Below are 13474 nucleotides of genomic sequence, written 5' to 3' on the forward strand. Positions count from 1 at the left end.
CCCAGATTCAATGCCCAGCACATATAGCTAAAATATCTCTAGAGCAGGCCTAGGACAGGCCCCTGTCTAAATCATGTAGAATTGTTTTCAGTCAGAATACACATTCCCAGACTAGATAACCCACCACCCTGATTCATAACAAAAGAAAGGTCTTATTCCAATCTATGTATATACCTCTTTCTACGCAAGATTTCTTTAAATGAATTAGACTTGTTTGAGAAACACGGTCCTCTTGTTAAATGGTTTCCATTAATTTCTTTGGAGTTTTCCCCACCAGAAATAAATTGATCCTGCTTTTACCACTTTTGTTAAATTGTAGCAAGGCTGCAAGATATGAATTCAATCAACTCAAACAGCAAATTATTACTGTTCTTTATAAGAAGTAAACTAAGCAATTTGAAACTGGGTGATGACTAATCACATAACCAAATGTTTAGTCCAACTGTACTGGTGATGGCCAAAGAGACATCCCAAGCAACATCAGCCAATATTAAACTTTTTTTCTTTTATGATTTGATCTTTGTAAGAGAAAGAGAAAGAAAGAAACACAGACTGCTACAAGGAAAGGTCTTGTATGTATTACTAACTGCCTCAGAGAAAATGACAACTGCCTTTTTATTAAATTGAAAAATGATATATGTATTTACAAGGCCTGGTGTCTTTAAAAAAAACCTTAGAGGCTACTAAACTTCCTGGCTTAGTGAAAACAGAAGTGTTTTGTTCCACCTGAACAAATAACAAAAATATTGATAAATATGCTTTGGTACACCAGAGCAGAAATGATCTCTAGCTAATGAAAGTTTGTGTCACAATAAACTGGCCAACCTTTTAGGTGCTTGTAAGCTTTTGCTGCTTTTACTGCAACAAGCTAGCATGACTACCTTTCACGTATACATGTTAGCTTTATATGTATTCCTGTGTATAACTTTAAGGGATCATGTGAAATACAAACAAAAATAAATGTCCTTGGCCCTCAAGATGCCAGCAGTTTTAATGACATGTTCCCCAAGAATTCCTTCTGACAAATATTGTAACTACATACCCCTACGGCTGATAAAAAAACTAGTGGGTTTGCAATGTATCCCATAATGTGTGAGATGCCTTCTTAAAATAATGTGTTCATGACTGACAGATGTAATAAGGAGGTATAATTGGCTCCAGCTCTTTGCACTGTGTACATGCAACTACAAATAGGCATATTTCTCTCTCATACATTATGGGGTGTACTATCAGTACACATTACTGTTTGATTCAAATATAATGCCAAACCATGGATGACGGAACACAATTTAATTTTGAAACACTGGCTGGAAACATTTAGTTGACCCTAAGGCAAGGATTATTTCATAACTTGCATTAATTTAAGGAGGAATACCTTTTTTAAAAATTCTTTTTTATTCTATTCATGGGAGAAAGAGACACCTTTATCTTTTCATTTTTGTTTCTTCTTATTAAGCTTTGCCTGAGCTGGGAAAAGAAATACTGTCAAGACATGTTCATTTTCCTTTCCCAGAAAACCACAGCTGACAATTCAGGGCTATCTTCTGTTTTGTGCATCATTATTTAAATGCCTTTTCCTAAGAGTGCTCTGTGTGCCCTTTAGACAAGTAGTCTGAGGTACTTGTGTATAAACATATATAATATTCAGACCTATTTTAATATCACTGATCCACAGACACCAATGTAAAAGTAAGCAAGACTCTTTTGCTAGATTGCAGTAAGCATCAGTAAAAATGTGCTAAATTAATAATAATCTTATTCTAATCTACAGTGCTAGCTTTCAGAAGAATGTATATATAGGGACATGTCAGGGCAAACTCTTTGCTGGCCTCAAGCGAAAAAAGCAAATTCAACTTACAGAGATTTATTAAAGTGTGTTTGAAAAGATCTTACTTGTTCCCATGGCTACCCAAATAAATAGTAATGCCTTCAGCAGTATCTGTCTTCTGTAGGAAACATCTTCTAGTGGTTAGGACTGATCTTGAGGAACTGATTATCATGCCTCATTAAAAACTATTCTGCTTGTAAATAAGAAATGATTTTTTTAAAAAAATTCATCTCTTCTCTTCATAGCAGGAAAATAATCTAAACAGCTATGTGAGCAGTTCAACAAGTATTGAATTCTAAATATACCACTTAAAGATTACTTCCTTTTCTTCACAAATAATTCCTGTTATCAAGTGTGCTGGTTCCATGCTATTAATGCACACATCTTCACAGCACTGAGCTGTATCCAGCAATCTGTCAGTGCTAGAAGCATGGGTCTTTGCCAGGTTTCCCTCCCCCACCATTGCCTTCTGACCCCAGGAAAGTTGATTCCTGGAGTGACAGGATACGGCAGGCTGACCGTCTGCACTGAGGAGAGAGAAGCGGTAAACACAAACACTCTACCATCATCCACAACTTCACGGAAGCTAAAGGGAAGGGGCAATTTCACCCACTTCTCCTTCCTCAGTGCAGCCCTTTGACCTGAATAGCTGTTAGGTCATGTAAGTCCTCTGACCCTGGAAATCAACCTTCTTACAGTAACATGTTTGTTTTATATTTGTACTTTTGATATTTACATTTGTACAAACTGTTATAAATTTGCACTGTTAATAAAAATGAAAATTATAAATTGGAAATCAACCTTCCATGGGTCAGGAAAGACTGCTGCAAAGATTCACATCTGCCAGTGCCTTCCAGGGATTGAACGCTGAGTCCAGCCTACTCCAGTTTTGAGTACATGATCTCTGTGTGCATGAAGGCATAAGATCTCTCCTACTGATTCATTCTAAAGGGCCATTAAGCATTTTCTGTTCAACAAAAACTAAACAAGTGTTTCTGGGGCCCAATGGTAGACAATATGGGTGCGTTCAGACGCAGCCTTTACAACGGATTCTGTGCCGGTTGCAATAGATGTACCTACCGGCGTTCAGACGGGGAACATCTGTCTTCCCTCTCTATCAGTTGTAAAGAGCTTTAAACCGTTGTACTCTGCCACTAGGTTGGAAGTGGTGGTAAACAGAGTGCAACGGTTGTCATCGGTGCACCCCGGCGTCTGATCGCTCTCCTCCGTTACAGAGACACTTCCGTCGGAAGCCTGAAGCTTCCGGCTTTCCCCCGCCATTTTTTTAAAGAGGAAGCGATATGCGCTCAGGCGAAGCTTCGCCCTGAGCGTTTGTTTTTTTAAAAAAATGCCTTACTTTAACTTCCCGGGGGAGTCCGGGACTACAGCGAGGCCAGGTTGGGTTTTAAACTTTAAAGGTAAGTGCTTACCTTTAAAGTTTAAATGTAAAGGGGGGGTTGAGCATGCGCAAAAATTGGCATTCTCTGAATGGCTGCCTATGCGCATGCTCAAACTGTCCTTTAAAAAAACACACACACACGCAGACGCCCGCAGCGTGTGAGCGGGCGTCCACCGGAGGGCTTCACAAAATGGAGGTGAGTGTGATCGCGTTTCTGCCGGCATAAACTGCACCGGTTCCAACCGGTGCAGTTTATGCCGGCAGAAAGGCCGCGTCTGAACGCACCCAATAATGTGTGACACAAGTCTGCTCAGGAATCCTGACACAATTTGCAGACATACATTATAGGGAACCAATATTCACAAGTGTGGCAGGACCCAGTTCAGCTCACTAGCGTGCCATGACAGCAGGATGGGCTTTGTTTGCCCCACTGCGAGGCTGCACGTGTACTGCAGCACAGGGCTAAACAGAGCCCTTCCACAGCCACTTCAGCTCAGGAAAATAGTGGGAAAAGAGGCTTCAGTTGGATCAAGCACTGGTGCATTTGGGAACATTAGTTGCCCGATATCATGTATGCCCACATGTCCTCTGACCTGACATATCAACATACCATCTAGTTTGGCTCTGGGAAGCTCACAAATAAAGTATGAAGGTGTCAGCCATCAGCTTGTCCCACCATCCGCTGTGAGAGAATGTATATTTGGTTGTCATGGCTAACAACAACAGAGAGACCGAGCCTTTATGAATTTATGTTTGAGGGCTTTGTACTTACTGTTAATTAATCTTACTAAATAAAAACAAGTTGTGTATGTGAGAGAGAGAGAGAAAGTTTTTCATCAGGTCATTCTCTCTATACTAAGAATAGGAGAATCATTATGGAATAAGTGGTTTGAAGAGCAAGACCTTTGTAAGTACTACCAGTTATTCAAATAGCTTCCCATTTAAACTCTTATTTTTTCTCACTGTTGTGCAATTGTATATAGAAAAAAATCTATTCTTACAAAGGAAAAATGTAAGCTCATTAATATATTTTTAACCAATCAACTATTTGCTTTTATAACTAATGATGTAATTTAATTTATTAAACACAAATGTATGATGTGAAATTTTGTGTGTGTGCTTTAAAAGTCTTATATATGAGTATGATGACATGAATCCTTTGCCTGTGTCAGCAAGATTTGCATCTGGAACATGACTGGGGAAAAGTGTCTTCAATGGACAAGTATTCTTCCCAGAGTGTGTAGGTCTATGCATATGGATATTACATATCCCTAATTCCATATTCCATGCTTGTACACATGGAATGCTATTCTGAAATATAAAGTTTTCCAATTATAATTTCAACCTTTAATGTCCAAGTTGAGAAAAATTATGCACACTATAATGAGAAAAGAAATGCATGGCTGTTGACCAAATGAATTAAGTAGATAATAGCCATCTAACTTTTGTGTCCTTCAAATACTGGGAATACATCCTCTGCTGTCAACAGACTGCTTAATTTAAAATATTTACTAAGAAATGCCCTCTCTCGATCCTCTAGATAGTATAATAATAATAACAATGATAATAATAATTCCATGAAGCATTATTTAAAAATTCTGCAACTGATTTTCATATACTCACCCTCAGAGAAGGCTAGGTGTAAAATAAAAGATCTTCCAAATTACATCTTATCCACATATAAACAACACATTGGTCATGCAGTTCACACCAAAAAAAAGGCAATGCAGAATGTAGAAATACATGTCATAGAAAACCACAGAATGGAGATCAAAACATTAGACATTTTCAGTACAATTACCTTAAATCAACTTATCAAGAAATATCTTCTTCCCAGATTCCAAATTTTAGTTCCTATGATTCAGGGAACTCACAACTATTTTATAGGAAATACATTGTTGTTTGGATCATATTATTATTTGGAAATTATTATTATTATTATTATTATTATTATTATTATTATTATTACTACTACTACTACTACTACTACTATTACTATTACTATTACTACTATTACTATTACTATCTGGTTGTGTTTTGTAAAACTGGATTCCGTACAGACTTTTATGTGGTCATATGCATGAAAAAATCACATTTCCTATGACAAGATTAATAATATTGAAAGAAAAAATGATAAATATGGACACAGTCCTGTGCACCTACCTACACAAATGTCTTAGAGAAATAGGCAGAAGGAGGGCACTTTGCAAAAGAACTCAGCATAAGAACTTTTCTTTTTATCCACATGATGCCCATTACAAATATCAGCTTTTTAAAATTTTGCATGCAAAATTATACAAGAAGGCTTTCTAGCACATACAGTCCAACATTTATAAGAGCAACAATAATGGTATGATAGGAACAGAATGGGTTTTCCCCAAGTTGCTTCCCATTTTATTCACTATTTTTTTCCTTATGCAAAGTGAAGTACAGCATTTTGACAGGTGGTTCCACACCTTACAAATTGATTGTCATTAGCAAACGCTGTAAAAATTTCTTCTGAAATAAAAAACAAAATGGCACCAATTTGGAAGCAATTTATTATAGCTTCTCCTCAGCAAGCTCCATTGAACAGGAAGCACACAAAAGATGCAAATGCCACAGCATGTGTTCATTTCCATTCAACATGAACTGGAAAAGCTCCCAGGGGGTTGTGCTCTTTCACCAAAGTAGCATATAACTTCCAAAGCAGCATATAACTTTAACTGCTCGGTACCTTTTCCCTTAAAACAGTTTAATGTCTAAATGCCTTTTTTTTGTTCTTCTGTGGGAAATATGTGTGTGATACAAATCCATTACACAAATAAAGTGGCAAATAATGTAAATGAAGTTAAGAAAAGTATAATAACTGAAAATAGATTACGCTTAATTTTTTACTTATTACCTAATAAACCAATTGATTATGCCATCCTCAGTATCGCAGACTATATTAACATGCTCCTTCATTTGTGCCTGAACTCCTCATAAAGCTAAGAACTAGAGCAACAGCCTGACCTTCCACTACTCAACAGAAAGCTGATATTTGCCCAATACTTACAGATACTCTCCCCTCTGCATTTTCATGGTGCAAAACCTCTTTGCCAACCATTCTCAGTTTGAGTAGTATTCTACTCAACAGCAAGTTTGACAATCAAGACCATGTCAAGACTACAGCTGTTAGGGTGTACCTATCTGTTTTCAATCTCACTTGTCTCCAGAAAGATCAATCTATCTCTTCTTCTGTAAGTTTCATTACCTGTGGTGGCCTGGAAAACTGACATTACAAAATGAGGAGCAAGCAGGAGAAACTTTTCAGGGTGTCCACTTAAATACACCTTCTCCCAGTGCATTTATGTATCCTGATGCAAGGGTGAACAGTTCTGTCTGATTTACACTATACTGGCAGGGAAGTATCAAAAAGGATGATGATGATGATAGCAGCTTTTATGGGCTAGGATACTGAACATACCTGGCTGGAACATTTGCTCTATGAATGAAACCTGCTTGTTAAGTTAGCTGAGAACTACCCACGTAGTAGCACAAATGCAGCAGGCTTTCTCTTTGACAGCTGCATGATGGTTTGCATTTCCTCAAATTTTTGTGTCTTTCATAGCCAATAATGGAAGCCAGCTGCATGCATAGTACACTGGATTAAGTTCAATGTCACTAGGAAAGGCCAGCTGGAAGTAGGACATATGTTCAATACAGAAGGCATTAAATGTTTTGCAGAACTGAACAATGAGTAAGCTTTTTTATTTATCCATTTAATAGAAAATGTGAAGCACCTGCTAATAAGTAGGTCTAACTGGAAGTTACACAAAAGATCTTTATACTTAGGTAAGCTTTTCAGTATTGAGGCCAGGCTTTCATAAGTTGACAAGAGCCTTTATCTCCTTTTTTAAAAAGATATACATGCTTACATAAGTTTCATTGATCACTCTGTGCAAAATGTTGTTATCTAGTTACTGGAAGTTATTTCCAACAATGAAGAATGACCACTTTGTTTGTGAATGTCTGGAGATGGCCACGCATTGTAAACACAAGATGTCATAGACAGATAGATACAAGCAAGAAGTTCAGGCATTCAGAGGAGCAAACATTGGTTAAATGACATATCAATCCAAGGCGCATGCAAAAAAGCCATAACGGTGAAGCTTGAGCAAACGCATACGCCATTTTACACACTGCAGAGGAATATACAAGGTTAATCTAACTGCTTACCCACTAAGTACACCAAGAACCAGGTTAAGTACGAAAAATGAGCCAAGAATGATAAGACTAACAAAATAGATCCATGGCCATTCACATCCTATTGCATCATTTACCTGTAAAATGTAAGGAAATAAGTTACAATTCAGCTATGTGCTACACAGCAGAGTCCTTTTTGCAATTGGCAGGTCACACAGGTATCCAAACATCAGTTTCTGGATCTTATGCCAGATGGTGGAAGACAATATTTAAAGGGTTGGGATTTTTTAAAAAATTTGTATTAGTGTTCAATGCACTGATTAATGAAACACAATTCACTAGCATTTTCATATATATATTTTTAAAAGATCTGTACTAAGTATAGGAAGTTGTAGTTGCCTCTGCAGCTGCTGCCAAAAAAAAAAGTAATAATCTCAAATTTTTACTCTAATTTCCCCCCTCTTGATATACATTGTTCTTTTTATATATATACCTATGTGTTCATGGCAACTGAATGCAGGACTCTGCAGCTAGGACGAAAAAGGTGTATGCTTACCCGCTCAATACACCAAGAACAAGATTTAGTACGAAAAATGACCCAAAGATGACGAGACTGACAAAATACACCCATGGCAATTCAAATCCCATAGCATCATTCATCTGCAAGAAACAAGATGATCTTATAGAACCAGTTTGTTTGTTCATGTGTAATAGTGAACAGTCAGGTAGGAGAACTATTCATACAAGCATGACAAGGTGAAGAAAGAAGAGTAAACTGTGGTCCAAACCCCATTTCTACTCCAAATGCATCACGTAGAATTATTTCAAAATGTAAAAAATATTAGAATGTGAAATTTGTTTGAGAAATATTGTTTTCTTATATGTTGAATGCCCCATTTAGAAGACCTCGAAAATATGACAATATGTGGAAAGACCCTTCTGATTGATAATGAACATGACTTGACTTTTTTGCTATACTCTGGTGTACATCTTGCATGGCAGGAAAGGAAATATTAAGGCCATAGGGTCAGCTACTCAACTGCATAGCATGATACAGAGATTTAAAATAACAATCATTTATGTAACACTAACTTTTAACATCTCCGTATCCTGTTCAATGGTTCACCTCTTTCTGATTTCAATATGCCCATTTTTTGAGTCAAACTGTACTTATCAGCAGTGACATTATGGCAGTTGTATAGCACTGTGAATCAGTAAGTTTCACAATATTTTGGGAGTAGCCAGTTGCTGTTTTTCACCTAAGGAAGACAGGAGGAGCTAAGTCCAAAGGAAAAGCAGGAGGAAGTTGAGTGATACTTTGATCGCATCCATCTAAGTTTTGCCCTGGATCTTCCAGACAAATTTTTTAAAAGAAATACTGAATAATTAATTACAATGTTGTCTCAAATTGTGTCCTATTTCAATAGCACAAGGATTTTTAAGGATTTTCTCCACAATCCTGTGCAGACTTACACTGCATGTGACTTTACTGTAAGCCCAGGATTTTAGCTGCTGCAACTCTGCTCTAGCTTCTGCTAAAAGGACAAAAAAAATCTATAAAACTTCTATGGACCTTTCCATATTATCATTTTGTCAAGAAATAAATGCAAAAATATTACTTATATGTTATGGGGATGAAAAATTGTATTTTCCCAGTATCAGATCTGCAGTATTTACACTAAGGGCAAATGTAATCCAGTATCTAACTGCAGTATATGCTGTTATTTGCAATTCAATGGGGAAGATGGTTATACAATTGCTGGAAAGGGTTCATGGCATAGGGTTGCCAGGTCCCATTGTAGCTCTGGTGAGGGGATTTGGGGGGCATTCTGGGGGTAGGTGAGGATGCCCCCAAGCTCCACCCCCAAGAATGGCTACCCACAGTCACCCCCTCCCTCCCCTCTGGAAGAGATTTAAAGGGCTTCAGCTGATCAGCAGGGAGCATGTGGCCCACTGATCAGCTGGAGGGTCCTTTAAATATTTCAGCAGGGAGGCAGAGGGGCTGTCACCGGCTGCAGCTCCAGTTGCAAAAAGACCCTTTAAAGAGCCTTTTTGCAAGTAGCGTGGACGCCGTGGTGTGGGGGGCTGATTTCCCAGCAGCAATTTGCTGCTTGGGATTCAGGTCTGTGTGCTGCTGCCCTGCTCACAAAATTAAAGGGTCTTTTTACAAGCAGGGTTGCAGCTGGGAACAGCCCCTCTCCCTTCCCGCTGAAAGATTTAAAGACCCCTCCAGCTGATTGGTGGGCCACATGCTCACCGCCAATCAGCTGAATCCCTTTAAATCAGGCAGGAAGGGAGGAAGAGTGGTGGCCGGGTGGGTGGTCACTTTGGGGGGCAGGGATTCCCCCACCGGCCAGCTGGCTGGGGGTGGACTGACCCCCCAGAAGCGGAGGAACCCCTGTTCAGACCTAGGGGCTGGCAACCCTAATCAGAACATGTGCTTCTTCCTTTCATGTTGTCACAATTTGCTGATGTATTAAAAGTTTATTTTTGACTTCCATTATGTATGACAGCTTTTCCAATATGATTTCTTGGGATATCCAGAGGTTAACCACAATTCTGTATGAAATATTCAGGGTTACCATACTGGAAAACAGATGTTTGCCTTGGGATCCTTTTTTAAAGCAGTTAAATTTGAAAAAAAAATTCATATACATAAGCTATATTGATGGAGAACAGAGTTCACATTCTGATATAACAGGACTGCAGACAGAAAAACATATTTATCATATTCCTGCTATTCAGAATCCCTGGAGTTAGGAGTATGTAATCTTCATTTGCAGAACCATCTATTTGTTCTTTCTGCTGTTGCTTTTTGTGTCTATTGAGCGAATTTTCCTGTTCTCTGTGAACTGAATTTAAGCAATTTATTTTCATCATTCTACAGACTTTCTATTTGATCCCAATTGTTACCCTGTTCCATTCAGAATAATAAGATTTCTAAGCACCCCTAACAATCCCTGGGAATTACATGAATATTTATTACTAGTCTCCTGCACCTTAGCCTCTTTTACACTTCTTGCATAGACAGAAATAACTTTCTTACTTATAATTTCTAAGTTTAATTGGCAGTAGTACTTTCATCAACATCTAAAATAGCTTTGGAAATCAGGGCTCTCTGAAACAGTCTAAAATATTCCAGCAGGCTTTGATGTTTGTTCAGTAGGTCAACTAACTCTGGAACACAGACTTCAAAGTCTGCTGGCCAGTTTCTCTCTCTTTAAGGAATGGCAGCTAGTTTCTCAAAACCTTGCTGATTTCAAAGGCTCTGCTCTGGGATCTCAGAGGCTCACACATCAAGTGGGCTTAAAGGGGAATGCCTTTCAAACCTAGCAGTTTACCAACAGCTTGTCAGATTTCTAACATTCCCTATGCTCTTGGGCTTCAGAAAATAACTAGACCACAAGATCTCTAAAGTATGCCCTATGATAAGGGCACTGAAGGTGGAAGTAGATGTTACAGATGTTCCTTGGTTTCTTTCCTCCTCTCTTGTGAAGTCATCAGATTGTGCATTTCCCTATCTTAGCTCCAACAGCCAATAAGGTGAGGTGGGCATAATGACATCAAGTCATATACTGCAGTATGCTACACATTATCAGGGAGAAACAAGGAAGTGACAGCTCCAATAGGAGGAAGAGAGAGGAGCAAATCACCACCATCTCCCAGAGAGAGGCCTGGTATGCCCAGAAAAGGAGTGGAGCTATTGGACCTTCAAAAGTAGGTTCCTGTGAAGGGCTTAGGAGGAGAAGAGGACATAGCTTTAATGTGGCAACAGCTCTGGTCCTGGGGAAAGGAAAAGGAATATGGTGGCTCAGCCCCCTTCAATTTCCCATTCTGAGGCTTGGGGAGAACTGCCAGAGACAACCCAGCAAGAAGGCGGAGGGGCAAGCCAGTGGAGCTGGAGAGGGAGGAGCCTCAAATCTCCTAACCCACATGGCTATTACTCCACACAGGTCCTATGATCCTGGGAATAATGTTTTCCAGAGTTGGAAATGCTCTGTTGGGGGGAAGGGAGAACTGGGATGACCTATGCACCATCACTACACACTAATAGTATGCATGATCTAACCCAAGAAGTCTAGAACACAATAATAATATATTTAGTAAGGAATAAGTTAAGGGGTACAAATTACTTAAATGAATCTTGTGTGTTAGGGTTGCCAATCTCCAGGTGGTGGCTGGAGAGCTCCTGGCATCTCCAGGTGATAAAGATCAGTTCACACGGAGAAAATGGCCACTTTGGAAGGTGAGCTATGGCCTTATACCCCATTGAAGTCCCTCCCCTCCTCAAACCCAACCCTCTCCAGGATCCACCCCAAAATCTCCAGGTATTTCCCAATTCAGAGCTAATGTGTGTGTAGGTAAAGTGCTGTCAAGTCGCAGCTGACTTATGGCAACCTCCTGGGGTTTTCAAGGCAAGAGACATTCAGAGGTGGTTTGCCATTGCCTTCCTCTGCATAGCAACCCTGGAATTCCTTGGTAGTCTCCTATCTATATACTAACCAGGGTCAACCCTGCTTAGCTTCCAATATCAGACAAGATTGGGCTAGCATGGGCCATCCAAGTTAGGGCAGAAGATAATGTACAAAAGGTATTAATGCACCTGGATCATCTGCAATGGGTTCTGAAACCATTAAACTTTTAGTAAATCAGATTTTTGAGATCTTCCAAAATACATGGCCCCTGAAGCTTTTCAAATGATCCAGGTTCACACAGTCACATGGTGGGAACACCCACAATCTGGAGAAAAAACTATTTGTGAAACAATGTACATTTGGGAAGATGTAAGTGATTTCTGATAAGAGAGTAGTTCTATCCTTCTCTGACACTGTGTCTGTTGGGAGTCTCATAAACGTAAGGTACAAGGCATCATGCCAGAATAAATTACTTTCAGTTCTGTGGGAATAGCTATCTCCTTGTAAAACAGTTTAAAATTATTTCTCCCCTAGTGGGCTCAGCATGATACATTGTTCACTCTAAACTCTGACATTTAATCATCATGCATCTTCTAAGCCACAGACTTTTCAATATTTATTTTTTTCCTCTGATAGTACTATCTGCTTCTCTGAATGTAGTTGTGAATGTTATTGTGAATGTAATTCATCATGGACTCTCTTATATTCTCTCCTTCTGTAGTTTATAATGAAATGGCTGGACATTTCTTCAGTTGTGTGACTATCTAGGACTATCTCTTTTAATTAGCAAAACACATAATCTATCATAAAGTTCTCTAGTTCTGCCAAAGTGCATTTGCCCCACTCCTATTAGGTTTGCCAGGTCCGTTGGACCAGCTGGTGGAGGATGAGGTGAACTTATGGGGAGTGAGAGGGAAGAAGCTGGAAATAAACATGATGTGCCTACATCACCCGGAAGTGATGTAGGCACATCAGGGATGTCATGGCGACACTCTAGTTTGTGGGCAAACCCTCTATGGTAGAATTAGCTTCTACTATAGAGTTTAGCCCAAAAACCAGAGCATCACCCCCCCCTGACATCACCGACATGCCCATGTCACTTCCAGATAATGTAGACACATTGTGTTTATTTCAAGCTTCTTGCCTGTATGGGGAGGGCAATTCCCTCCACTAGCCAGCTGGCCAGCAGCAGAGAGGAGCACCCAAAACTGGGGGGGGGGGGCAACAGGGGGTCTGGCATCCCTAGCTCCCATTCATTTTTGTGCAGTTCACTCAGAATAACTTTGCAGTTGATTGGGAGATAAATGTTTCCATATGCTCATATTAGCATTAAAGTAACTGTATTACTCCAGCTTAACTTTGAAAACATTGAATGCTATCCATAATGTTTAATTTGACATCAAAGTATCATGTTACAATAATTCAGAATTCTTAAAAATCAGAAAATTTCTTGCTGACTAACAGTGCAGTGTTTATACCCTTTTGCCAATAGAGCTGAAGAAAAATGCCTTGTCCCTTTAATAGAGGTTTAATGTGTGGAAATGGAAGATTTGTCTCCACTTACCGTGAAGCTTCCTTCTCGGTGGTCCAGAGTGGGGCAGTCTTTCAGACTCCTTACTCCTGGGAATAGCTCCTCCTCTCCAAAGGCAGAGCTGGCAGACTCTT

At 39.3% G+C, this 13474-nt stretch overlaps 1 protein-coding gene across 1 annotated transcript in view; it reads right to left on the reverse strand.

Moving 5' to 3' along the window:
• Positions 1 to 13474, reverse strand: part of CACNA1D (calcium channel, voltage-dependent, L type, alpha 1D subunit) — a 228120-nt gene that overhangs the window by 188421 nt on the left and 26225 nt on the right. The window contains exon 6 of the mRNA XM_015418841.1: positions 7428 to 7531. Coding sequence (XP_015274327.1) covers positions 7428 to 7531 — 104 coding nt within the window. The remainder of the gene's footprint in view (positions 1 to 7427; positions 7532 to 13474) is intronic.

This window comes from Gekko japonicus, unplaced genomic scaffold (genome assembly GCF_001447785.1).
Source record: "Gekko japonicus isolate JY-2015 unplaced genomic scaffold, Gekko_japonicus_V1.1 scaffold1549, whole genome shotgun sequence".
Lineage (NCBI taxonomy): Eukaryota > Metazoa > Chordata > Lepidosauria > Squamata > Gekkonidae > Gekko > Gekko japonicus.